The sequence below is a fragment of the Arvicanthis niloticus genome, chromosome 9, assembly GCF_011762505.2.
Source record: "Arvicanthis niloticus isolate mArvNil1 chromosome 9, mArvNil1.pat.X, whole genome shotgun sequence".
NCBI lineage: Eukaryota > Metazoa > Chordata > Mammalia > Rodentia > Muridae > Arvicanthis > Arvicanthis niloticus.
In genome coordinates this window covers 25,984,372-26,011,378 of record NC_047666.1, presented here as the reverse complement: position 1 = coordinate 26,011,378, position 27,007 = coordinate 25,984,372, and the positions used below count along the sequence as shown (strand labels likewise).

At 43.9% G+C, this 27,007-nt stretch overlaps 1 protein-coding gene across 10 annotated transcripts in view; it reads right to left on the bottom strand.

Moving 5' to 3' along the window:
* Positions 1 to 27,007, bottom strand: part of C9H2orf42 (chromosome 9 C2orf42 homolog) — a 34,890-nt gene that overhangs the window by 3,227 nt on the left and 4,656 nt on the right. For 6 of the 10 annotated variants that reach the window (XM_076940033.1, XM_076940038.1, XM_076940039.1 and 3 more), the window contains 9 exons: positions 26,500 to 26,753; positions 24,563 to 25,397; positions 20,396 to 20,506; positions 16,658 to 16,762; positions 13,113 to 13,217; positions 9,013 to 9,087; positions 8,515 to 8,622; positions 3,718 to 3,818; positions 1,381 to 1,543 (listed from right to left, as the gene is read on the bottom strand). In XM_076940033.1, coding sequence (XP_076796148.1) covers positions 1,381 to 1,543; positions 3,718 to 3,818; positions 8,515 to 8,622; positions 9,013 to 9,087; positions 13,113 to 13,217; positions 16,658 to 16,762; positions 20,396 to 20,506; positions 24,563 to 25,385 — 1,591 coding nt within the window. In that variant the 5' untranslated portion in view covers positions 25,386 to 25,397; positions 26,500 to 26,753. Of the gene's footprint in view, positions 1 to 1,380; positions 1,544 to 3,717; positions 3,819 to 8,514; positions 8,623 to 9,012; positions 9,088 to 13,112; positions 13,218 to 16,657; positions 16,763 to 20,395; positions 20,507 to 24,562; positions 25,716 to 26,499; positions 26,754 to 27,007 lie in introns of all 10 variants that reach the window. The other 4 variants (XM_076940040.1, XM_034512015.2, XM_076940036.1 and 1 more) reach the window with 3 other exon arrangements.

The window sequence follows — 27,007 nt, the reverse complement described above, 5'->3', positions numbered from 1 at the left end:
CATAATCAGTGACAGCAATCAGCATTGGGAAGAGACACCAGCAAGAGGGGGTCAGGCTCAGACATGAAGTCAAGTCTGCATGGTCCCACAGCACAGCCCAACCCCACCATGTATTGTGGTATTGACTTGAGAGGACACAGACTGATGGTGTTTCCTACCAGTAACAAAAGCACAAGGAAGCATGTTTTACTTTTTGAGACAGGGTTCTCTGTAACCTTGGGTGGCCTGGAACTCACAGATCTACCTGCCTCTGCCATCTGAATACATCTGATTAAAAACAATTCCCACCTCATCTGACTTAGTAAAAGTTTCTTATATCAAATATTGGACACCAACAAATAATGATTTGGAAGAAAACAAGATGGTTGGCATATTAATAACATACACAAGAATAAATTTCAGAGGATCAAACATTTACATGTGATAAAATATGCAGACTAGCCTCTGGCTATGTTCTTCCTTTTCTCTACAATAAACCTCCTTCACCATAATTAGGAGCAGGAACGTCCCTCCTTTTTTCTTTTTTAGATTTATTTATTTATTTTTGTACATGTGTACACTGTAGCTGTCTTCAGACACACCAGAAGAGGGCATCAGATCTCATTACAGATGATTGTGAGCCAACATGTGGTTACTGGGAATTGAACTCATGACCTCTGGAAGAGCAGCCAGTGCTCTTAACTGCTGAGACATCTCTCTAGATTTCCTCCCTCCCTCCCTCCTTCTTTCCCTCCCTCCCTTCTTTCCTTCCTTCTTTCCCTTCCTTCCTTCTTCCTTCCTTTCTCTCTCTCTCTCTCTCTCTCTCTCCCCCTCCCTCCCTCCCTCCCTCCCTTCCTCTCTCTCTCTCTCTCTCTCTCTCTCTCTCTCTCTCTCTCTCTCTCTCTTTTCTTTTTTCTTTTTTTTTGGTTTTTCGAGACAGGGTTTCTCTGTGTAGCCCTGGCTGTCCTGGAACTCACTCTATAGACCAGGCTGGCCTCGAACTCAGAAATCTGCCTGTCTCTGCCTCCCAAGTGCTGGGATTAAAGGCATGCACCACCACCGCCCGGCTCTTCTTTTCTTTTTCATTCAGTCTACACAGTGAGTTTCAGACCAGCCAGGGCTACACAGTGAGATGGGGAGGGGCAGAGGGTGTTACATAGAGATAACTGTAATGCTTCTGTGAGGAGGTTGGACTGCAGGGGGGGGGGGGTCACTAACTCTGTCATAATCTCTCCACAATACACACACATTCAGCTACTGTTCAGAAGTCACCAGCTCAAAAGAGACAAACATGTTTCTCAGGTTCTTACAAAATGAGTGCATGCGCTTTGATTCAGGACAAATCCAGAGCCTCAGGAACAGGTGACTCTCAAGGCAGAGGTGCTTCTGAAAGTCACTCACCAACTTTGAGGAAGGTTTTCAGCTCCAAAGGTCTCAGCACAGGCTGCTTCTCTATGCGGCCGTAGGTCTCCGCTATGCTCTCTACTTCCACTTTCGGGCATTTGAAAAGCTCGTAAGTCCCATCCCTGTTCTGGATAAAGCTTCGTGTGATTTCCAGGGGCATCTGGACACAGACAGCAAGAAAGAGAGACAGAGAAAACTTGACACACATGTATCTTGGGTGCTACTAGGTCTCTTATGAATTTTAAAAATATTTATTATTCATGTATATGTGTGTGAATGAAAACGAGGACATGACTGCTCCTTTTTTTTTTTTTTTTTTGGTTTTATTTTTTTTTTTTTTTGTGTTTTTTTTTTTTTTTTTTTTTTTTTTTTTTTAGATACAGGGTTTCTCTCTCTGTGTAGTCCTGGCTGTCCTGGACTCACTCTGTAGACCAGGCTGGCCTCCAACTCAGAAATCCACCTGCCTCTGCCTCCCAAGTGCTGGGATTAAAGGCGTGCGCCACCACTGCCTGGCCTAGGTATTGTTGAGAAGGGTTTTATTGTGGACGTGATGGAGAGCACAGCCAGAGGCATGTGGAGGGGTCTGAAGCAGACTGAACCAGGCCATGACAGGAGGGGTGGGGAGTAGGAGAGAAGGAGGGAGGTGTGGGGAAGAGGTTCAGAGAGTATGTGGGAACCAACAGAACCAAGAGCACAACTAATAGTGTGCGTAGCCAAAATGGCTGAGTTACATAGGAAAGAGAAGCTGGGAGAAGGGAAGCCCAGCCCTGGGTGAGATGGTTGAGTAGGTAATGGTGCCTGGGGCAAGGGTGACCACCTGAGTTCAACCCCTAAAACTGACAAGAGGAGGAGGGAGCCGAGTCCTACACACACACACACACACACACACACACACACACACACTAAATAAATAAATAAATAAAGTAAGCAAGCAAGTAGATGTAGTAAAATATTCAGTGTGTTCTGGAAAAAGAGAATAAGCAGAGGTCATCAAATTACAGTTTGAGAAGGAGAGCTTAAATAAGACCTAGTGACTTCTCAGATAGAATGTCACCTACTATTATGAATACCCATTCTAGCGACTATCAGGTAAGTCTAGGATCTTCATAGATACCAGAGTATCATGAATTTACAAGGAAAATCCTGCTTTGTTTTTTGGGGAGACAGAGGGAGGAAGACAGGGTCTTATCTGGTAGCTCTGGCTAGTCTGGAACTTGCCATGTAGACAGGCTGGCCTCTGACTCCTGAGTGCTGGGGTTAAAAGACTGCACCAACGATGCATGGCCCCAAATCCTGCTTTCTAACCCTCAAGGCAAAAACCAGGATCTTAAACTTGAGATACTTTTTTGTGGTTGCTCTGCTTTTTCATACAGGGTCTCCTATAGCTGAGGTTGGCCTCTGTCTGACTTGGTATGTAGCTGAGGATGGCTTTGAACTTTTGATTCTTCTGCCTCCATCTTAGAGCTGGGAGTGAAAGTGTGTATCACTAGACTCCATTTTATATGGGCTGGGATCATATTCAAGGCCATCAAACCTTCACCTGCTGAGTGATCTCACTGGCCCTTAAAATACTTTCTAAAGCATGAATGGTTACCAAAATCAGAATCAGAACTATACCGACTACATCTAAATAATCCCTTAGCAGGAAAAAGGAGCTTCAGGAGCTGGGCAGGTGACTCAGTCAGTAAAGAGCTTAGCAAGCAAGCAGAAGGGTGTGAATTTCAGTTCTGTCCCCAGACACTCAGCTGTGCTGGGACTTGTTATAATTTCAGTGCTGGAGACAAAGAGACATGTGGAGCCCTGGGGCTCACAGGACACCCCACAGGACACCCAGCCTAACCTACTTGGTGAGCTCCAGGCCAAAGACGGATGCAGACAAAAAAAAAAAAAAAAAAAAAAAACAAGGTGGGGCAGGAGAGACAGGGCTGGCTGGCCAGCTAGTCTGACTAAATTAAGCTTCAGGCCAATGAAAGACCATGTCTCTTGCCTGGCGGTGGCGGCATATGCATTTAATCCCAGTACTCTGAAGGCAGAGGTGGGTGGACCTTTTTGAGTTTGAGGATAGCTTGGTCAAAAGAGCAAGTTCCAGGACAGCCAGAACTATACATAGAAACTCTGTCTGGAAAAAACAAAACAAAACAAAACAAAACAGTGACGATTACAAAAGACCATGTCTCAAAAAATAAGGTCAAGTGTGACTGAAAAAGATACTTAATGTGATCCTTCGAATCCAGATGTACAAGTGTGCATGTGTGCCTAGACACACACACACACACACACACACACACACACACACACACACACACACACGGTTCCTGAGGAATAAACTCTTACCTCTGGGGTGTCTAAGATTTGTTTGACTTGCAGAATATTGGTGATATGCCAGGTGTATTTGGAAAAGGTTCCCAGTGGCAGGGCATCTTTCCGAACAAAAGCTGCAGTGAGAAGGAAGGGACAAATGTGAATACCAACGCAGTGTCCTCCCGGTGTGCGTAGTCAGCCCAGGGTCCAGCTCACTGCAGTGCAGTCATTCGCCTTGGACCCTGACCTCTGCAAGTGTGCCACAGTCTAGCTGGTGTGACTGAGCACAGGCAGTAGCTCTTCAATGCCGAAGGCTGAGGTTTGCCAGATGCTCCTTTTTAGACCTTAGAAATTTGTTTACATAATTTGTTGTTGTTGCTTCTTTTCTGTAGTGCTAGGACAAACCCAGGCCCTGTGGGCTATTGTTCCTTTATGTGGTAGAGCTATGTGTGTAGAATTCCATTCTGAAAACCTCTTACAACATGAGATCCAATGGGTCAAATTATAGTCCTTTAAAGGAATTACAAGTGATACCTACCCACCATCTGTATGTGATATTAAAACAGCCCCACCAGTGGCCCACAGCAAACCTGAGGGATTAACATTACTGTAGGAGAGGCCTCAGTTTGAGGGCCTCAAAATTACACAGATAAGCTATGAACGTGAAGGTCTTCTGGTCTCAAAGCATTGTGAATTCACAGCTTGCACTATTCAAAACTAGACTTGAGCTGGGTGGTGGTAGCGCACGCCTTTAATCCTAGCACTTGGGAAGCAGAGGCAGGCAGATTTCTGAGTTTGAGGCCAGCCTGAGTTCCAGGACAGCCAGGGCTACATAGAGAAACCCTGTCTTGAAAAACCAAACCAAACCAAACCAAACCAAAACAACAACAACAACAACAAAAAAAACAACAACAAAAAAACCCCAACCAACCAACCAAACAAACAAAAAAAACCCCAAAAAACTAGACTTGAGCCTCACAGAGTGAGTCACTGTTAGCTCCCATAACAACTTCCTGAGACACCCTTGCTCTCTAGTTGTGATCACTTCTGGTTGATGCCACCTGATGGTTCTCTCTCTCTCCATCTTTATTTCTAAAAAGTTACTCTAAAAATAAAATCTTGGGGCTGGAGAGATGGCTCAGTGGTTAAGAGCACTGACTGCTCTTCCAGAGGTCCTGAGTTCAATTCCCAGCAAGCACATGGAGGCTTACAACCATCTGTAATGGGATCTGATGCCCTCTTCTGGTGTGTCTGAAGACAGCAACAGTGTACTCATATACATAAAAATAAATCTTAAAAAAACAAAACAAAACAAAACAAAAAAACAAAACCCAAAACTCTCTTTTTCAAAAATTGTGATGGTTAATCTTTCTGTCTGTTGGTGTCTTTTGAGTTGGGGTTTCCCGGCGTATCCAACAGAGCTGGAACTCATTTTGTAGATCAGGCTGACCACAAACTCTCAGAGCTCTACTCTCTCTGCCTCCTGAGTGCTTGGATCAGACATATTTGCCATCATGCCTGGCATAATGGCTAATCTTGATGATCAACTTGTTTGGACTTAGAGTCAACAAGACAACACAGGTCTATGCAGGTGTATGAGACGGTACCTAGATCACTGTGAGGGGGGCAGACCCATCCTAACTGTGGGCCGCATCACTCCACGGGCTGGGGTCCCAAACTGAATAAAAAGGAGAACATAAACTAAGCTCCAGGATTCCTCTGTCTTTGCTTCCTGGCTGTAGAGAGCGCGATGGCTGCCTCAGTTTCCTGGTGTCAGACCCTCTCTCCCATGTGGACTGTATCCAAACAGTGAGCCAAAACAAACACTTCCTTCCATAAGGTACTTCCTGTCAGGAGTTTCATCACAGTAACAGGTAACTAACACAGAATTATTATTATTATTTTTTTTTTTAGTTTTTTGAGACAGGGTTTCTCTGTGTAGCCCTGGCTGTCCTGGAACTCACTCTGTAGACCAGGCTGGCCTCGAACTCAGAAATCCACCTGCCTCTGCCTCCCAAGTGCTGGGATTAAAGGCGTGTGCCACCACTGCCTTTATTAAGTGAGGTTGTTGCTCTGATAATCCTGACTATCTGGTCATTGGGCCTTTAGAACTGGCTTATGGGAGAAAAGTCGAAGAGTCTGGTCGTGGACTGGAAAAGCCTACAGTGCTGTAAGTAGAGCCCAATGGGCACTCTGATGGGGACGCAGGGACCGATGTGCTAAGAGAGGTCTGGCTTATGTGCCTTCAGAGAGGAATGAGGACTCTCAGGAACACAGACACTCATGTTATATCCAAGCAAAGAAGCTGGCTACATTTTGCCCATGTCACAAGAGCCTGGGTGAAGCTGGATTATTAAGGAATGGACTACATGTTCATCTTAAGACAGGTGGCATTCAGCCTGTATACAATGGCTATGGCTTACTGCTTACTCAGAGAAGATACCAAAGTGTGCAGTTTGTCAAGCAAAAAGAGCATGAGCAGGCTGAAAGTTAGAGACAATGCAGGATTGAAAGCAGCTGTAACCCTTAGGTTAGGTTAGAGCTATTAAAAGGAAACATGGCAGTCTGCACTGGGACAACAGGAAAGGGTCCTGAGGGCAAGACCACACACATCAAAGCCTCCAACTTGTGAAAGTAAAACTTCACTAGAAAGAATAGTCTAAACTGAGGATGGCAAGGAAAGGGTTCCCTGCTCAAAACCACCTGCCTAGCAACGTTCCCCCAGAGTCAGCACACAATGGCCACTGCAACTGTGGTTGAAGGAGGTCAGGTCCATCCTGAGCTAGCTGCACTGTCCAAGATATTGGTTCTGCAGGTATTAAAGAGGCAAGACTGCGGGAGTCATGAGCTCTTGTGCCATGGTTCTGGAGAGCACTGAAGTCAGGCAGTGTGGCATGACTGGTGTTCTGCGAGGCTGCTATGTGAAGGTGAAGCCTAAGCTGTAGTGGGGAACTCAGGATGCCACAGACAGCAGTACCATCCAACACTGGAGGAAAGCTGCAGACAGTGCAGCTGGCTCAAGAGAGGTTATATGTCCTCAGGCAACAGAGCTGGCGGGTGGGGCTCCCCAGGCCCTTTGGAGCCCCAGATGCCCAATGACAGTACCGGATTTGGAGTTGCCTTGATGAGCTTCAGTCTTGCTTAGATACAATCATTCCTTGCTATGTCCCATTTCTTCCATTTTGGAATAGGGATGTTTATTCTATGCTACTGCATATTCAGTGTAGGTTCTCATTTTATAGGAGTTCGCAGTTAAGACTGACTTGAGTCTCAGATGAGAACCCCTGGGACTGATAAGACTATGAGAACTTACAATGTTGAACCAAAAGCATTTTGTATAATGAGACGGCCATGTACTTATGGGAACTAGAGATGAATGTCAAGGTTTAGAGTGATGTGTTTTTGTGTCAAGTTACCAATGGGTGTCTTGTGACTGATAATACTATCAACTTGATGAGATTTACAAACACCATGGAAACAAGTCTCTGAGTATGTTTTTCAGGGAATTTATAGATTAACCAGGTAGGAAGACCATATCTAAATATGGGTTGTACCATTTTATGGTTAGAGTCCTAAACAGAACAAAAAGGAGAGGGCAAGCTGAACGCCAACATTCATCTCTCCTTGCTTCCTGCGCTTACCATGTGACCAGTCAGCGCCTGCTAAACTCCTCCCCACGATGAGTTGACAAACCTTTCTGTCCTGAGCTGCATTTTGGGTATTCTGTCACAGCAACCAGGAAAAGGTATTAACACAATGTTCTTAGCTGTTGTTTTCCTACATGAACTTTTTTTTTGTTGTTTTGTTTTTGTTTTGCTTTTTTGAGGCAGAGTTTCTCTGTGTAACAGTCCAGACTGTTCTGGAACTCAGTTTGTACATCAGGTAGGACTCAAACTCTCAAAAACTCACTTGCCTCTGTCTCCCCAGTGCTCAGATTAAAGGTGTGCACTCTCCCCTCTCCCCGTGAGATTTCTGAAGATATTTTATTCTAATCTTACAGGTGAGGCTCTTTCTAATAGTATTTGCTAAGGAAATAGCCCTGGTGGTCTTGGAACTTGCTCTGTACACCAGGCTGGTTTCAAATTAAAAGATCCACCTGTTCCTGCCCCCTGTCTGCTGTGATGAAAGGTATGTGCCACCATGCTATGTTGGAACTATATTTTGTTGTTGTTTGTTTTTTTGAGACAGAATTTCTCTGTGTAGCCCTGGCTGTCCTGAAATTCACTCTACAGATCAGGCTAGCCGCTAACTCACAGAGATCCACCTGTTTCTGCCTCCCAAGTGCTAGGACTACAGTCATACACTACCACTGCCCAGCTGGAATTATATTCTTAATGTACTACTGGAAATGTTTCCTCTAGACCAAAGTTTCTGGAAAGCTGCCCTCTGGACTGCTGTCAGTTTGACACAAATGCCCTCGAAGATGCTAGTGAACAGTCATGTCTGACCATCAGTCAGGGCTCTGCCGAGAGAGTGTGATCCAGTTCCATCTGCATACCGATGGATAGCATATCTCTTTATATCCCTTAGGTTTTAGCTGCTAGGGCTTCAGATATTTTTGTGGAAAGTGTACCACCACATCCAGAAGTTTCAACCAGTCTTTGCTCATCATTTCCCAGGTCTACATATCTTGAATGTTTCCATTCACTCTAACTGGAAGAAGTATCTGTCTTTGGAGGGATAGTCACTGTTCTAAGAGCTAGTAGCTATAAGTTTCATGTCCCCATAACTTGCCCAGACATGCTAACCCCGAAAGTCCCACAGAGATTAGTCCACACATGGTTTGCTAGGTCACAATTGCTACTACTCTTCCCCAGGGAGCCCCCGCACCTGTGGTGGAGTTGGGGAGCCGCTTTTTTGCACTTCCTATGGATATTCTCTGTTGCAAGGCATCAAAAAAGGACTGAGGAATGTGGAACACCAGGGGCTCTGGTTTTCCTGCGGAAAAGAGAAGGATGTCATTTAAATAAACTTGGTTGTTTTCTTGATATTCAAGGTCAGGGAAAAGGAAAGGAATGAATGGGGCTGTGATCCTAAGTATCTGGTGTGGGCAGGCCGGGGAGACAGATCAGTGTGTGAGGGCACCTGCTGCACAGTTTGGTAACCTGACTGGAACCCACATGGTAGAAAGGGAGAACCAATTCCTGCAAGTTGTCTTCTGACTGCCACACACTGGCTATGGCATGCATGTGCCCCTCTCCTAACAAAGTAAGATGGAATACTACCCCTCCCCCAAGGTTTCTTTATTCAAAGGTAAAAAGACTGATGGGACCTCGCAAGCCAAAGGACTGTATCAGCCTGGTCCTTCATCCCTAGCTTGTAACACACCTGTCCTCCACCAAGGATGACTTTTCAGAGCCCCAGCTGTGTAGCCACCCCGGAGTAGACTTCTCTCCTTGAAGGCTATATGAAATGAGAACATGTCAGTAGAGCTAACGAGTCTCTGGTTGACCTATCCACTTGACTGACCCCTGGCCCCTATGCCCAGGCACTTGCTGGCTGTATTCATGTCTAAGCAAAGCAGGAGGCTGCTCTCCCCTGTATGGCCAGGACCATGGATGCTAAGATTACAGGGTTAGGTTGCTGTGAGTCCAGTCAGCAACAGTTTAACTATGACTCCAGGGCACATAAAATATAAAAAAAAATCCTAATCTCTTAAAGTAATTTGGATGAAGAAAAAGTCAACAGACTTTTGTAGGGAGGCAACTGAGCTCAGAATTTTTCTTAATTCTAGCAGAAGAAAAAATCTAGAGCTCCATGGAGAAGCACGGAGCTTTGAATATTTTTTAGACATAGTCTTATTCTGTAGCACAGGCAGGGTTTGGATTCGAGTCACTATGTAGACCAGGCTGACCTCAAACCTTAGGGTGCCTCCTTTCTCTGTCCCACGAGTGCTAGAACGACAGGTGTACCAAGATTCTTGGCTCTGAGAAAAAGATAACTGGTTAACTTGAAAAAAAAAAAATGTAGTTCAATAGTTTAGAGCACTTGCTGCTCTTGCAGAGGACCCAGGTTTGGTTCCTAGCACCCACATGGTGGCTCACAACCATCCATGACTCTAGTTTCATGAGGTCTGACTACCTCTCCTGACCTCTGCAGACACCAGGGATGCATACATACCTGCACACAAAATACCCATTCAAATAAAATAAATCTATTTTTTTCTAAAATGTTAAATAATATATATTAAACGAGTTGTTAGGTAAGGTGGGACACGCTATAACATCAGCATTTTTAGAGGCTGAGGCAGGGTTCTGAGTATGTGATCACTCTGGCAATATAGCTTCCAAAAACAAAAATCAAGAAAGTAAAGAAGAGGGCTGGAGAAATGGCTCAACACTTTTGCTCTTTTAGAGAACTCGAGCTGGCTCCGAGCACCCATGTCAGTCACGGAGAACTCCAGATCTGGGGAGCCAGACATAGACTTCCACTTCCGGCTTCTACTATCTACTGAACTAATATGGTGCGCCATATTAGTTCAGTAGATAATAGAAGCCGGAAGTGCGCGCACACACACGCGCGCGCGCGCGCACACACACACACACACACACACACACACACAGAGTCACACAGAGTCACAAACATAGATAATAGAAGCCGGAAGCGCGCACGCATGCGCACACACAAACACACACACACACATACACAGAGAGTCACACAGAGTCACACACATAGATAATAGAAGCCGGAAGCGTGCACGCGCGCACACACACACACACACACACACACACACACACACACACACACACAGAGTCACACACATAGATAATAGAAGCCGGAAGCGCGCACGCGCGCGCACACACACACACAGAGTCACACAGAGTCACACAGAGTCACAAACATAGATAATAGAAGCCGGAAGGGCGCGCGCACGCACGCACGCGCGCACGCACACACACACACACACACACACACACACACACACACACACACAGAGTCACAAACATACACATAAAGAAAAGAGAACAGCCGGGCGTGGTGGCGCACGCCTTTAATCCCAGCACTTGGGAGGCAGAGGCAGGCAGATTTCTGAGTTCGAGGCCAGCCTGGTCTACAGAGTGAGTTCCAGGACAGCCAGGACTACACAGAGAAACCCTGTCTCAAAAAACCAAAACCAAAGAAAACCAAAATGGAATTAGAAAGAATTAGAAAAGACTTGTACTTTATATTCACTTTTTTTTTTTTTTGATATTTTCATTTTTGTTTTGTTTTTGAGACAGTCACTATAAGTGCTTTTCTCAACCTGGAACTCATAGACATTCAATTGCCTCTGTCTCCCAAGTGTTACTAATTTTTGTTTTCTTTTTATGTGTTTTGAGACAGGGTTTCTCTGTGTAGTCCTGGCTGTCCTGGAACTCACAGAGAAGCAACTGCCTCTATTTCCCAGTGCTAGTATTAGAGACATGTACCACCACCACCTGTGTTACTGGTATTTTTTGAGGGAGGGTCTTAAGTAGTTTGGCTGGCCCCTCACTTGCTGTAAGTGAGACCGTGAATGATCCTCCTGTGAGATCCTAGGTGCAGGTCATCACGCCCAGCTGGCTTTGCCTACTTTTATTAACTGGAGAATGCCCATGTCAAAACTCAGTGTCTGTGTTGTGGGTTCATGTGTGCAGGACGCATACATGTACTTGAATGAAGTGTGGAGGCCAGAGGTGAACTTAAAGGTTTTCTTAGAACTGTGTTTCTGTCTTTGTTGTCTATGTGGCTTTTTGCTTGTTAAAACATTTAAAAAATTATTTTATGTATATGAGTATTTTGCCTGCATGTTTGTATGTGCACTAAGTATGTACATGAAGAAGTCAGAAGATGGTGTTAGGTCCCCTGGGACTGGGATATAGAGCCACCATGTGGATTCTGGGAACCCAACCCAGGTCCTCTGAACGAGCAATAAATGCTCTTAACTGCTAAGCTATCACTCCAGTCCTGATTTGTTTTAATTGAGAGAGAGAGAGAGAGAGAGAGAGAGAGAGAGAGAGAGAGAGAGAGAATATGAACTATGAATGTGGCACACATGTTGTAGGGGAGCGTGTGGTTTTGTCTGTCTACCATGAGTTCATGAGTTCCAGGGATTAAACTCAGATCATTAGGTTTGGTGGGAAGGTGTCTTTCCTTGTTGAAGCATTTCACTGCCCACTCACAACTGGATCTGTGAGACAAGTTCTCTCATCCAAACTTGAAGCTTGTCAGTTAGACTACAGCAGGTGGTCACCCTTTTAGCATTGAGACTACAAGTTCACATCTCCCAAACCCAGAGTGAACTTTGGTTCTGGTGGTCATAAAATTAAGATGCCCTAAAAAGCATGGAGCCTTTTCATCACCTGACAGAACCAGGAAGCCTGTAGTAAGACTTCTGCTAGACAAAATACTAATTAAAGTAGCTAAAGAAAAAAGGGTCTGTGTGGCTCACAGTTTAAGGGTATAGGTTCACAGTAGGGAAGGCATAACAACCAGAGAGGTTCTAGCACTGGACAGCAGGAGTGTGAAGCGCTGGTCCCATCACAACTAGTGTCAGGAGGCAGAAAGGTCAATGCTGGTAAAGTGTTCACAGTTTCATGCTGCCCATGGGATGCTGTCATCTACTTAGTTCAATCTCTGCCATCGTCCTCATAAACACTCAGTGCTATGTTTCTGACTGAATCCAAATCTAGTCAAGTTGACAATGAAGATAAACTGCCACACCATCCACCTACAATGCGCTCAAGGGCAGGAGCTAAGGCTCGTCCACCTCTGCTCTGACTTCACTGGGGCTCCAGGAGGCTCCAGGAGAGGCATTCATTCAAAATCTAAAGCTTCGACATACCAGACACAAACACAAAGACAGAGACCCAGGCAGACTTACAGGTTTAATCTGCTGCTCTTTTTAATTCTAACTCCACTTTGTTGGTCCTTTGATCCAATTATGATTAAATTGATCATTTAATAATGACTCTTTAGTTCTTTCAACTTTGAAGTCTTTCTTTGCTTGTTTGCTGTTTTTGTATTACACATATTTATTTATGAGGGAGGAAAGGACGTGGGCCACAGTGTACATGTATAGGTCAAAGGACAGTGTGTGGGAAGTGGTTTTCTCTTTTAACCCCATGAGTCCTGGGGATCAAACTCAGGCTGTCGGGTTTCACAGCAGTGCCTTTACCACTAAGCCATCTGGTCAGCTTTTTTTTTTTTTTTTTCCTTAGTTTTGCGGAAAGAGCCCAGGACTTGTGCATGCAGGACACATGAAGCTGCACCTCTACTTCACTCTTCTTTAAAACAACAGAACAAGGTCTCAGTCTGTAACTCGGGCTGGCCGCAGACTCAGGGCAAGCCTGCAGCTCCAGTCCTGCCACCCCAGCTTGACATTTATTTTCTTGTGGCTCAGTGCTCCTGCAAATCAGAGTAGAACTGCCACACACCACTGTGATGTCCCCCACTTCTGGCATACTTACCATCAAACTGATAGTGCATGGTCTGATGGATGCGTTCTGTGACACTGGCCAGCCAGTCTTGGAAGGACAAAGTCACTTGTGCCTCATCTAACAGCTGACCACAGACTAAAAGAAGAAAAAAAAATAAAAAACAAAATTTTTATTAACTTTACTTTTCTTTCAAAATAAACAATTAACTGAAGCTTGAAATAGTCAAGTAGTTTATACAGAAAAAAACATAAAAGTTAAATACAGAAAAAAAATTACATGAAATAGGTTTAAGGGTTTTTTCTTTTTAATTGACATATATAACAACTATACATTTTATGATATTCAGTGTGATAACAGATGTATTTTAATATCCATTTACATATAGTAAATATATATGAATATTTAATATTCATTTGTACATATATCTATTATATATAACTACAAATATCTTTATATATATATCATGTGCATACAGTGGCCTCTGAGGCCAGCAGGGCCATTGAATCTCCTGAAGCTGGAGCTACAGGTGCTTGTAAGCCACCCAATGTGAATTCTGGGAATTAAACTTGGGTCCTCTGCAAGAGTGTCAAGAGCTCTTACTTGCTGAGACATTTCTCCAGCTTCATAAAACTTAAAACAAAAACAAAAACAAGTCCATGCATACTGGGTGTGACGGTACATCCTTGTAATAAAAGCGACTGTAACACAGGACTGATGATGTATGCCTGTGTCAGAATTTGGGAAACAGCTGGGCAGTGGTGGTGCACGCCTTTAATCGCAGCACTTGGGAGGCAGAGGCAGGCGGATTTCTGAGTTCGAGGCCAGCCTGGTCTACAGAGTGAGTTCCAGGACAGCCAGGGCTGCACAGAGAAACCCTGTTTCGAAAAACCAAAAAAAAAAAAAAAAAAAGAATTTGGGAAACAGAGGCAGGAGGAGCAGGAGTCCAGGGCTATCTGTGGCTACTTAGGGAGTTTTGAGAAAAATAGGTTAAGCAGCCAGGTGTGATGGTGGACACCTTTAACTCTAGTGGTCAGGAGGCAGATGCAAGAGGACTACTGTGAGATCAAGGCCATTCTGGTCTACATATCAAGGTCCAGGCCAGCCAAGGGCAACACAAAGCAAAGCAAACCAGGGTGTAGAGAGATGGCTCAAAGGTTAATAACAGTGGCTGTTCCTGAAAATCTGGGTTTGATTTTCAGAACTGTAGCAGCTTACAATTATTCAGCTTACAACTCTAGTTCCAAGGGGATCAGATGCTCCTCTGGCCTCTGCAGGAATGAGGCATGTATATAGTATACAGACATATACACCAGCAAAACTCCTGTTCACATTAAATAAAAATAGTAATTAAAAGCAGGGTGGTATTAGCCAGGCAGTGGTGGCCCATGCCTTTAATCCCACCACTCAAGAGGTTAAGGCAGGCAGATCTCTGTGAGTTCAAGGCCAGCCTGGTCTACAGAGGGAGTTCCAGGACAGCCAGGACTACACAGAGAAACCCTGTCTCGAAAAAAAAGAAAAGAAAAAAAAAAAAAAAAAAAAAACCAACAACAACAACAACAACAACAAAAAAAAAAACCCGAAAAAACAAAAAAATACAAAATAAAAAAAAAGGAGGTAATTCACTATGAGTTGCTATAGTATCTGCACACTTAACTGTCAACGTCTGTATTCAGAAATGCAAAAGGAATGAAGACTTACCATAAAATAAAAGGGAAGTGGCAAAACTCTAAAGTCCTGGAATAAACTACTGAGAAAAAAGTAACAAGGGATGGAGGTTAACGGGACCAGAATAGAGAGCAGGTCCGCAGGGCTCAGTCAGTATAGTGTGCGTGCCTGGCATCTTGAGGCCCAGCTTCAACTCTTTGTATCACAAAAACAAACAAAAAGATCTAATTTAGTACTTTTTTAGTACTTTTTTTTCTTTAAAGAGCATATACAACTTTTTGACGTAAGTATATATTCTTTTTTTTTTTTTTTTCTTTTTTCGAGACAGGGTTTCTCTGTGTAGCCCTGGCTGTCCTGGAACTCACTCTGTAGACCAGGCTGGCCTCGAACTCAGAAATCCACCTGCCTCTGCCTCCCAAGTGCTGGGATTAAAGGCGTGCGCCACCACCGCCTGGCGTAAGTGTATATTCTTATACAGTTGTACGAAATACAAGGTTTCCCTGGGTGTGACAGTGCCACCTATACCCTGAATGCTCACTCAGGAGGTTAAGGCAGCTGAAGCCATAGTGGCCTACATAGTGAGAGCTGATCTCAGAAAATACAAAGAGCTTGTATACCATTTGCCAAGACTTCCCAGAAGAAAGTTTTAGGCCGTCCAGAATAAATGCTCACCTGGGAAAATGATGTGGACACAACCTAAGGGCCCTGTTTACCTTCACCCGTTTTGCACATACTTCCAATTCATGCACACACTCTGCATTTTATCATATTTGCAGTCACAGGCAAGACATAGAACACTTCCATCGCAAGACACCGTCCTACTAACTCCCAACAAGCGCTGACCCCGTGTCTTGGTGATTATACTCACTGTTATTATTTTGTCTTGGTTCTTTTAAGTAAGGTCTTGCATGTAGCCCTCCCTGCAGGAGCTCAGTATGCAGACCAGGTGGTTTTCAACTGTGGTTATACCTCTGCCTCTGCTTCCTGAGTACTGGGATTGCAGAAACACACCATCATATAGGAAGCATAGTTTATTATTTTTTAATTTTATTTTAGAAGCTGGAGTGATGGCTCAGCAGTTAGGAGCACTGGCTGTTCTTCAAAAGAAGCTGGATTTAAATCCTAGCACCCACACAGCAGCTCACAGCTGTCTATAACTCCAGTCTCAGGAGATCTGACAACCTCTTTTGGCCTTTGAGGGCACTGAATGTAAGCGGTGCACAGACATACCTGCAGGCAAAACAACAGGAGTGTTTAGACACAAGACCAACAAAATAATAATTTAGAGATTCATTTGACTTATTTTATATGTATGGGTGTTTTGCCAGCATGTATATGTACCATGTGTCTTCTCAGTGCTCTTGGAGGCCAGAGAGGTACTGCATTCCCTAGAGATGGAGTTATTTGCAGAGTTGAACCACAAGTTCAAAACAGACAGGTCTATATCCTGAGTTACAGCTGTGAGCTGCCTGATGCAGGTGCTAGGAATTGAACCCAGGTCCTCTTAAAGAACAGAAAGTACTCTAAACCACTGAGTCATCAATTTAGTCTTAGATTTGTTTTACTTTTGTGTGTATGTGTTTTTCCAAGGTCAAACATTTAAAATCCCTTGGAGCTGGAGTTACAGATGGTTGTAACCTGTCCAAGACAGAGCTGAGACCTAAGCTCACAGCAGGGCAGCAAATCCTTTTCTAAACTGCTGGACCACCTGTTGATCCCAGCATAACTCTGAGCATGATTTGAACCTAGGGGACCAGGAGAGACCTCAGCTGCTGGAATTCCACTCACTGCTATTTTTTATGTTAGTACCACATCATAGGAGACAACATGCAGCATTTCTTCTGAGTACTCCTTCTGACTACCCTGGGTGGTTTCCACCCCTGAAGCCCCTTCTAAGAAAGGAAACTTACCCTGCCTTTTTAGTGATGCTGTAACCACAGGCTTTTTCAGGCCACTCTTCCTTAGATTGTTGTTTACTGCATCTTGCGGCATCAGTGAGCTATTCACCTGTGCACCTAGATCACAAATAGGTTCCAACAGTTAAGACATGCCTCAGGAATGAGATGCCCATCATGCAGTGAGCCCTGGACTGAGCCCTATGCCCCATAAACTGAGAGCAATGGCATAAGCCTATGGGCCAGCAGGAAGTGGAGGTGGAATACATTCAAGGTCATCCTCCCCTGCAAGGTGAGCCCCAGGCCTGGGGTGCAGGAGATCCTGTCTTAGAGACTAAACAACAAAGCACACGACTTCTCGTCTACAGCCAGGCATGTAACCTAGCAGATGGGAGGTAGAGACAGGATCAGGAGTTAAAGGTAATCTTACCTACATACAAGACAAAGTAACTTTGTTGTTACATTTTAATTTATTTTTGAAAATTTATTTATTTTTATACTATGTTCATTATTGTTTTTGCCTTCATGTATGTTGAAGTGGGGGTGCCAGACCCCTGGAACTGGCATTACAGACAGTTGTGAGCTGTCATATGGGTGCAGGAAATTGAACTCAACAGTGTCTTCTGGAAGAGCATCCAGTGCTCTTAACCACTGGGCCATGTCTCCTGACATTTTTATTTTGTGTTTAACATTGTGGGTGTGCCACAGGGCACACATAGAGGTCAGAGGACAATTTGTGGGAGTTAGTTCTGATCTTCAAACTTGATAGCAAGAGTCTTTAGCCACTGAGCTATTTCTCCAGCCCAGACAAAAATTAATCTTAAAAGAAGTCTGCAAAACTGGGGCTAGTGCAATGGCTTAGCAGTTAAGAACACTGGCTCCTCTGCAGAGGAGCCAGGGGCAGTCTCCCAGCACCCACATGGTAGCTCACACCTCCAGTCACTCCAGTTCTGGGGGACTCTATACTCCCTAGGAACACACATGGTGCTCAAACATACATGAACATACATACATGCAGGTGCATACATACAGGCAAGATGCACATAAAATAATCATTTTTCAATTCTGTAAAATTATAAAAATAGACTTGATAGTAATTTCTAAAGTACCTAAAACATAAACAGTCTTTGGTAATATCCAGTATAGCTTTACAGTTTCTAGAATGAACCAGTATTAACCATTAAACACAAAATTTTAACTTTTTCTGCTGTTTATGATCGACTGGGACAGAAGACAGAAGTGGAAAGAAGGAATCTACCTGCAGCTTTTACCTGCTTGATAACCAACAAGCTTTCTGGGGAGCTCTCATCCATTTTCTTCTCTATGAATGATTTACGATAATTACTTGTTTGATTTGTTGTTCACACAGGGTAACCTAAGATGGCCTCAGCCTTGGTGTGCAGCTAAGGAGGATTCTGGAGGCTGATCCTCCATTGTTGGGTTTACTTGCACACACCACTACAGCCAGCTCATTTTTGTACCCTCCAATTGTACCCTCCAAGGTCACCAAAAGCACATCTTGCTTTTGTGTTGTTTTAAATTTTCTGCAAACTGATGTTAAAAATCAGTCTGCAACAGATCGCCACTGGTTTCCAGTCACTTCCAGGGTCTAATGGAGAGACCCCTAACTAATACTTGGAATGGTCCTGACCCTGTCTTAATTTGGGGTCATGGCTCGGTCTATATTTTTTCAGAAAAAGAAAATGGAGCCTGATGGCTGCCTGAAAGATTGGTTCATCAAGTGGACATAGATCTTGAGCCTAATAATTATGATTCTGATGATGAAGATGGCTCAAAATCCTTATCAGCCAACTGATTTAACCTGGCATGTAGCCTCCATCAACACTTAAAGCCACTCACTATATACCTAGTGGCTAAACCTTGTGTCTGATCCCTGTCAACCAGCAGTTGGATTAGATACTAAAACATTTCCACTTTCAACCTTATTTCCTATATTGCTTGGATAATAATGTTGCTGTTAACTTTTGAACCTTGTGTCTCAAGCAGATAGGTTGCCTTCACACAGGATCTCCCTCAGCAAGCCCTGCCGTTATTCATCATATCATGGCAGTTATTCATCGCTATGAAGAATTGCATTGAGTGTATGCTCACAGGTCCTTTGGTCTGAATGTGGTTTTGGTCTAATTGGGAAAGAGTGTGCCAATGATGGCCAGTTAGTCAATGACGGGTAAGAGTGTTCTTGAGCTCCTAAAAACCTAAGGCAGAGGCATACATCAATATGCTATGTATGTTTTGCAGAGACAGACATCAATATGCTATGTATGTTTTACAGAGACATACATCAATATGCTATGTATGTTTTCCTCAAGGATGGGTAATATAGGAGCAATATAGACGCCAACCTAAGCCAGGCACGGTCGTCCAGCCACTCTGTACCCCAGATGGGATGAAATCATGTACCCCATATCAAGCTGCTGGCACTGCTCATTTTTATAAACTAAAAAAGGGGGAACTGTGCCCTTCCCCCAGCCTTGAGCAGGCCTGAGAGACCTTGTTTACTACAACAGACCAAGTGATAGGATCTAGGTGGAGTTACCCACCTTAGCTACACAGAACACAAGAAGCAGAACTGCCCCTGGGCTTGCCTTGAGACATCTCTGGCCGTGACCTGGAACGGATTATGAATTACCCCACCCATCTCCAGCTGAAACCAGGAGAGGTTGTGAGTTAGGCCTTCCCCTTTAAATTGAGAGCTGAGCATTAAAGCTTTGAGCCTTGATCAGAGAACTTTGTCTTGGCTTCATCTCTTCTCGCCCTCTGTCCCCTTTCATTCCCAGCCCCCCTTTCAGGTAAACCCAGTTGACTTGTGGCCATAGACGGCTATACTCATTCACTCTCTGCTTGGTGTGTATGTGTGAGGTGGTGGTGGGGTGAGCACGTTTTGAGAATGTGGCAGCTAGAACAGGATGCTGGGTATCTCTGTGTACTGCTCTCTACCTGGCTCCCATGAGACAGGGTTTCCCATGGACCTAAAGCTCCTCACTAACCATAATAATGGGTTTGGTGCTGGGGATTTTGAACATGCTACACATCTACTCTAACACTGAACTATGTCCCTTACACATAATGGGTTTTTTATTGTTTTATTTTTAAGACAGGGTTTGTCTGTATAACCCTCGCTGTCCTAGAACTTACCCTGTATACCAGGTTGGCCTCAAACTCACTCTGCCTCCAAAGTGCTGGGATTAAGGGCCTGTGCCACCACTGCCCAGCTTGCCTGTTTGCTTTTCTTTTATCCTGTCCTTCTCTTCCTTTCCCCTTCCTTTTCCTCCCTCCCTCCCTTCCTTTGATACAGGGTTTCATTATGTTGCCCTCACTGACTTAGAACTCTTTAGGTAGACCTGGCTGGCCTCAAACCTGCCTCTGTTTCTGGAGTACATCACCTGGCCTACCTCTTACTTAAAAAAAAAAAAAAAGTTATTAAAAATTCAGGAACAAGAGTCTTTTCTCAGGGGACTGGAGAGGTGGCTCAATAGTTAAGAACACTGACTGTTCTTCCAGAGGTCCTGAGTTCAATTCCCAGCAACCACATGGTGGCTCATGACCATCTGTAATGGGTTCCAATGCCCTCTTCTGGTGTGTCTGAAGAAAGTAACAGTGAGTTCACACACATAAAATAAATAATAAATCTTTTTAAAAAGGGGGTGAGTGTCTTTTCTTGTGATTCCTCAGACTCAGTGAAAAACAAAAGACAATCTTTACACACTAAAGAAATGAGTAAAATCGTCTCACCAGACATTTCATCCTTCTTCCTCTTCCGGGACTTAGAGGCAGCAGACTCACAAGCTGAGACAGATGATTCTGCGTGGCAGCCTAACTGAGGTACAACTATCTCTTTAAGACCTTAAAAAAAAGAAAGGTTTCTAAATTACTACTACTATTCAAGAGAAAGTATGGACCCTAACTAAAGAAAGAGTAATCTATAAAAACCTGACTCCAGAAAAAAAAAAGGATAGACCAGTTGCTTGACATAAAATAAGTTACTTGAAAAATCTCCCCCAAACATGTTGCTCTAGTTAGGAATGGAGGAGTGGTTTGGAAGCAGAGGACTTGCCTAGAATGCATAAGGCTCTAGGTTCCATCTCCACTTCACACACACACACAAATGGGTTCCATCTCCAGAATACACACACAGACACAGACACACAAGGGTTCCATCTCTAGTACACACACACACACACACACACACACACACAGACAGACACACAAGGGTTCCATCTCTAGTACACACACACACACACAGACACACAAGGGTTCCAGCTCCAGTACACACACACACACACACACACACACACACACACACACACACACAGGGTTCCATCTCCAGTACACACACACACACACACACACACACACAGACATACAAGGGTTCCATCTCCAGTACACACACACACCTATTTTTTTTTCTGGCTTGAGGAATTCTTCATGGAATGTTTTATGTTTGCTTGGTACATGGTTCAAGTAGATTCTTGTATTTGTGCCAATCAGGGAAATTAACTGAATAATATGCAACATTAAAATACAGTATTAATAAATATGTATTCTTTGTTTAAAAAAATCACTGAATTTGTTTTCCATCCACAGACATACAGCAAGTGCAGCAAAGGGAGTTAATCTGGGTGATGTACTTGCACACTTTTACAAACAGGACAAATGAAACAGAAACATATTCAGAATTTAACCTGATTAAATATTTAGTTCAGTCCTGAGCTTATTTTTAATACAATATAAATACATAGCAAAAAAAGTTTAAATGTATTTAATTTGTATGCTACTTGAGTCTGATACGCAAAACTGTAATACACTGATAATCCAAACTTGAGAGCTAAATATTAAATTCTTTTTACCCTGTGCAGAATAAATTCTAAGTTTAAAAATACTTTTTAGTAATATAAAGATTTTATTCGTCAACATGGTTTTGTGATCAAGTTAGTAGAATGTTTTCATCATTTGGGTCAATGCAAATGTGACAGACCTACAAAGAGCTGCCTGTAAGTACACAGCACTATTGCTGACTTTCAGAGACAAACCCCTACTCTTATACAGAGAAATGTAAAGCTAAAATGCTGGGAGCTGTTGGCAGCTAACAATCATTAAGAAATAAAAATTGGGGTCTGGAGAGATGGCTCGGGTGCTAAGAGCATGTGTTGCTCCTGCAGAGGACCCAAGTTTTGTTCCTATCACTTGCATAGGTCACAACTGCCTGCAACTCCAGCTCAAGGGAATACCTGACAGCTCTGGCCTCCTTGGGTACCAGCATTCATGTACCTGAGTGTGTTCAGTCACCAGTATCCATGTTGGGTGGCTCATCACTACTTCTTGAGTTCCTCTAAGTACCTCATGCCTCTGGCCCTTCAGGAACTTACCTGATAGCCACACACAGATACACACTTCCCCCCCAAAACCCACATAAAAATTCAGACATGAGGCTGGAGAGATGGCAGGGCAGTTAAGAGCAATTGCTGTTCTGGCAGAGGACCCAAGTTTGGTTCCCAACCCTACATGGTGGTTCAAAACCACCCTGTAACTCTAGCTTGAAAGGATCCGATGCTCTCTTCTGGCCTCCATGGGCAGCAGGCACACATGTGGTGCACATACATACATGTAGGCAGTTACTTGCACACAGAAAATGAAGACAAATTTTAAGAAAAACAGTCAGTGGAGCTAAGGATATAGCTCAGTGGTTAAGAGCACTGTCTTCTCTTTCAGAGGACCTGGGTTTAATTCCTAGCACCCATGTGGCAGCTCACAACTATCTGTAACTCCAATTAAAGAGTATCCAATACATTCTTCTGGCCTCTGTGGGATACCAGGCACGTGTGTACATGCAGGCAAAACACTCATATACATTAAACAATTTAAAAAAAATTAAAGGCCTATGTGAAAAGCTAAACATTGTCACTCCCGTGGTAGCACATCTGCAATATCTGCATTCTTACTGTAAGATGGAAGGCAGAAACAGGAGAATCCTGTTAGCTTGGAGTATGGAGCAAATGAGAGACCCTGCCTCAAGGAAAGAGAAGGTGAGGGTTTGGGGTCTTAGCTCAGTGGTGGAGCTTTTGCCTGGCAAGTGCAAATCTCTGGGTTCAGTCCTTAGGTCTAGGAGAAAAGTAAGGCAAGGACTGATAGCTGAGGATGTCTCTGACCTCCACACATGCACCATGTCACATCAACACACACACACACACACAGAGAGAGAGAGAGAGAGAGAGAGAGAGAGAGAGAGAGAGAGAGATACAAAAACACATTTAAAAAAACAAACAGATGAAAATATTTCAACAACAGAGGTCTGAAGGGCACTGGCCGCTTTTGCAGAGGATGTGGGTTTGGCTCCCACCACCCACATAACTGCTCACATTCATCTATAACTCCACTTGCAGCAAATATGAAGCCTTTCCTGACCTCTGCCAAGGCTTCTGCACACACATGGTGCACAGATACACAAAGGCACAGATACACAAAGGCACAGATACACATCAAATCAACTAACTAAATAAATTAAGTCAAAAAATGTCAACAACAAAAAAGATACAGGTATTTTGAGCATGGTACCTTAATTTTTGGAGATTAGAAAAAGCTGTAATAAAATATTTTTTTCTGTGTAATTTTGGTCAACTTAGGTTGTCTGTAACATTAAAAAAAAAAAAAAAAAAAAAAAAAGGATCAAACGGGCTGGAGAGATGGCTCAGTGGTTAAGAGCAGTGACTGCTCTTCCAGAGGTCCTGAGTTCAATTCCCAGCAACCACATGGTGGCTCACAACCATCTGTAATGGGATCTGATGCCCTCTTCTAGTGTGTTGTTTGAAGACAACTACAGCATACCCATATAAATAAAAATAAATAAATAAAACTATGGGCTGAGGAGACAGTGACGTGGGTAAGTGCATTTGGTACAAAAGGATGAGGACCTAAGTTCAACTCCCTGGCACTCATATAAAAAGCGGGGCACAACTACAGTGCCTGGGCAATGAAGATGGGTGAACCCTGGGAACTTGCTGGCCTACTTGTAAGTTGTGAGTTTCTGGTTCAGTGAGAAACTTTAAGTTAAGACAGAATAATGGACACGACCCCTCTGGCCTCTGCATGCACACACACAAGTACCTGTATATGCAAGTGCCAAAAAGAAACTCCCCCCCCCAATCCCCCACTAACATCTGCTAAATCCTATGTCTCAAGACATATGTTCAGCTCTATATTAATGATCAGTTTCGGCCATCTAACCAAACTTTTCACAACATGTGCTGAATTTAAAGAAGAAATGCTAGCCAGGAGTGGTGGCTCTGGCCTGTAATTCCAGCATGTAGGAGAGAAAAAAGGACTGATTTTGAGGCCAGCTGGTTATGTTACCAACACATTATGCTTCTTCTTTCTTTCAATTTTTGAGAGGTTTTTTTGGTTTTGTTTTGGTTTTTTTTGTTTGTTTGTTTTTTGAGGAAACCGGATTTCTCTGTGTAGCCCTGGCTGTCCTGGAACTCACTCTGTAGACCAGGATGGACCCAAACTCAGAGATCTACCTGTCTCTGCCTCCTGAATGCTGGGATTAAAGGCGTGTGCCACCACCGCCTATCTAACATTATGATTGTTTTTTAAAGTACACTAGTGAGATGGCTCAGCAGGTAAAAGCACTTGCTGTGGACCTGAGTTCAAACCCTGGAGTTTTTGTAAAGGTACAAAGAGAGAAGTGACACCACAGAATTGTCTGAGGTGTGTATATGTATGCCATAGTACATACACACTTCCACACATCTCACACACACACTGTTCTAAAAGACAGGCCTTTTCATCTGTTCTACCGAGCACCTGAATCTAAGGGATATTAGGACAATTCCCAAATGCATCGACAGAACGCCTTCACTGCCATTTTAGAACAACCAAGTAACTGTCAATCTCCTCACATACCGCTGGCATCTAAATTCAGGAAGTCCGAGAATTCCTGAGCCAATGTCTCATCACTGGCAAAGGCACAGAGGCAAGCAAAGAAATGGATGCACTTTGGGGCTGCCTCAGCCTTGGGGACGCTGGACTTATGTGACTTCAGAGTCTGGCAGGAGCAGAAGAAGCGGCGCTCTGGCAAGCTTCTGGAGCTGATTTTCTGCATGAAGGATGTGTGCAAATAGCCCAAGTTGTGCTTTTGGCTGGCTTTGCATTTTACTACCATAATGTTTTTAGTGACTCTCTGCACCAGGGGCCCTGTAGGTTCTGTGGCCAACTGCCAGATGGTCTGTTTGGTTTCTGGGGAAGCCTGCATAGCATTCAGGACTGAACTCTTCAGGGTCAGAGGGGTGGCCTCTGCCTGGCAGTTCACTGCTAGCTTGATGTGTTGACATTGGTTTTCCACAATGCCTTGGGTGGCAGCTTTCAAACATGAGGGCACATAACACCGGCCAGAGCTCAACTGAGTGATAATTGTACCATCAACAGTCTGGATTGCGGTCTCTGAAACACCTAGCTCCACAAAGCATCGGTAGTCGGGGCCTCGGTCTCTTTGTCGCACAGAGTAGACCTGAAGTTCAGAACCTGTGATGATTTTGACAGCTTCAATGCTAGGCTGCTTCCGGGCACCATAGCGAAATATAGTTCCACATGTCTTGTTCTTACAGCTCAGCCCCCGGGTTCCATTGTACGTGCCACATCGGGGACACTTCCTGATTCCCCTTAATGTGGCCTTCCCCAAGTCAGATAAGAAAGCTGGGAGTTTAGTTCTCTGAGAGTTGGGTTCCATTGTTCACAGCCCCTAAGAGAGATAAGACTATCATCAGCAGAACACATTCAAACAGAGTTAACATTAAAAGAGAGAGAAAAGATGAGGGAGGAATTGTCATCTATTTATTTTAGAATAGGTTCTCAGTTTGTAGCTCAGATTAGACTGTAAAAATGTAGCTGTCCTGGTTAGTTTTGTGTCATTTTGACACAAGCTACAGTTATCTGACAAGAGGGAACCTTAGGAAATGTGGCCTTTTTGGAGGAAGTATATCACTGTGGAGGTGAGCTTCAAGTTCTCATATATGTGCTGAAGCTCCATCCAGTGTTGAGTCCGTCTTTTCCTGGATGCCTGCAGATCAAGATGTAGAACTCTCAGATCCTCCGGCACCACACCTGTCTGCATGCTGCCATACTTCCCACCAGGATGATAATGGACTAAACCTCTGAAACTGTGAGCCAGCCCCAATTAAATGTTTTTGTAAGAGCTGTCATGGTCATGATGTCTCTTTACAGCAATAAAAACCCTAAGACATGGCTATAAAGTATTTTCTTAATTAGTGATTGATGGGGGAGAGCCCAGTCCATTATAGGTGATGCCATCCCTAGGCTGATAGTCCAGAGTTCTATGAGAGGAGGCTGAACAAGCTGGTAAGCAGCACCCCTCTATGACCTCTGGATCAGCTCCTGGCTTCAGGTTCCTGCCCTGTTTGAATTTCTGTCCTGACTTCCTTCAAAAATGAATAGTGATCTGGAAGTGTAAGTCAAATAAACAAACCCTTTTCTCCCCAACTTGCTTTTGGTCAAGTATTTTATCAAAGCAATAGTAACCCTAACTAAGACAGTAGCCCAGGCTAGTCTCAAATTCTCACAGATCCTTCTGCCTTAGGCTCCCAACTGTTGGGACTAGAGTGGTGCTTCAGCACATGAACTGGAGGTGGTGGCACATGCCTGTAACCCCAGCACCCAGAAGGGAGGGCAAGAGGATCATGAATTCAGTGTCATTCCCAGCTACAAGGTGTTGAAGGCCAACCTGGGCTATATGAGAAACTGTCTTAGAAAAAAAGAAGCAGAGCACAGATGAATTACTTCCCTTCTACTGGTCCCCTGAAGCACAGCCCAGTCCTCAGTCCTACCTGTAACAGCTGCCAGGGCACCTGGAGAACAGTGGAACCTGTGTCCATAAGACCTAACATGTGTTTCATTAGTTTGTGATGATCAGACAGCACAAAACCAGGCATGCTCATTTGCAGTGAGGTGTGCCACTTGGCCTAAGTCCTCTGAAGGCTGAACTCTGATGTAACACTGCAGACATTCCATTCCCTCTGGCAAAGCTCTTGTCCAGGGTTCCAGTCAGATTCCAGCTCCTCTAGGTAGAACTCTTGGATGCCTAAAAGCAAAACAAGAGAAGACAGTTGTCATATGACAAACATAGATCTTTCTACTTATAAATAGGCAGGGTAGGCGCTGGGATAGTCCATTAGCTGATGACATGCTTAGTCCATGTGAAGTCCTTGGAGCCAGTCTATAGTGCCAGAACATCCATACAAGTGAAGGCCCCATGTGCTCTACATCTAAAATTTTAACATTTGAGAAACATTTGTCAGATACTGCTATGGAAATTTACCATTTATACTTTCAACA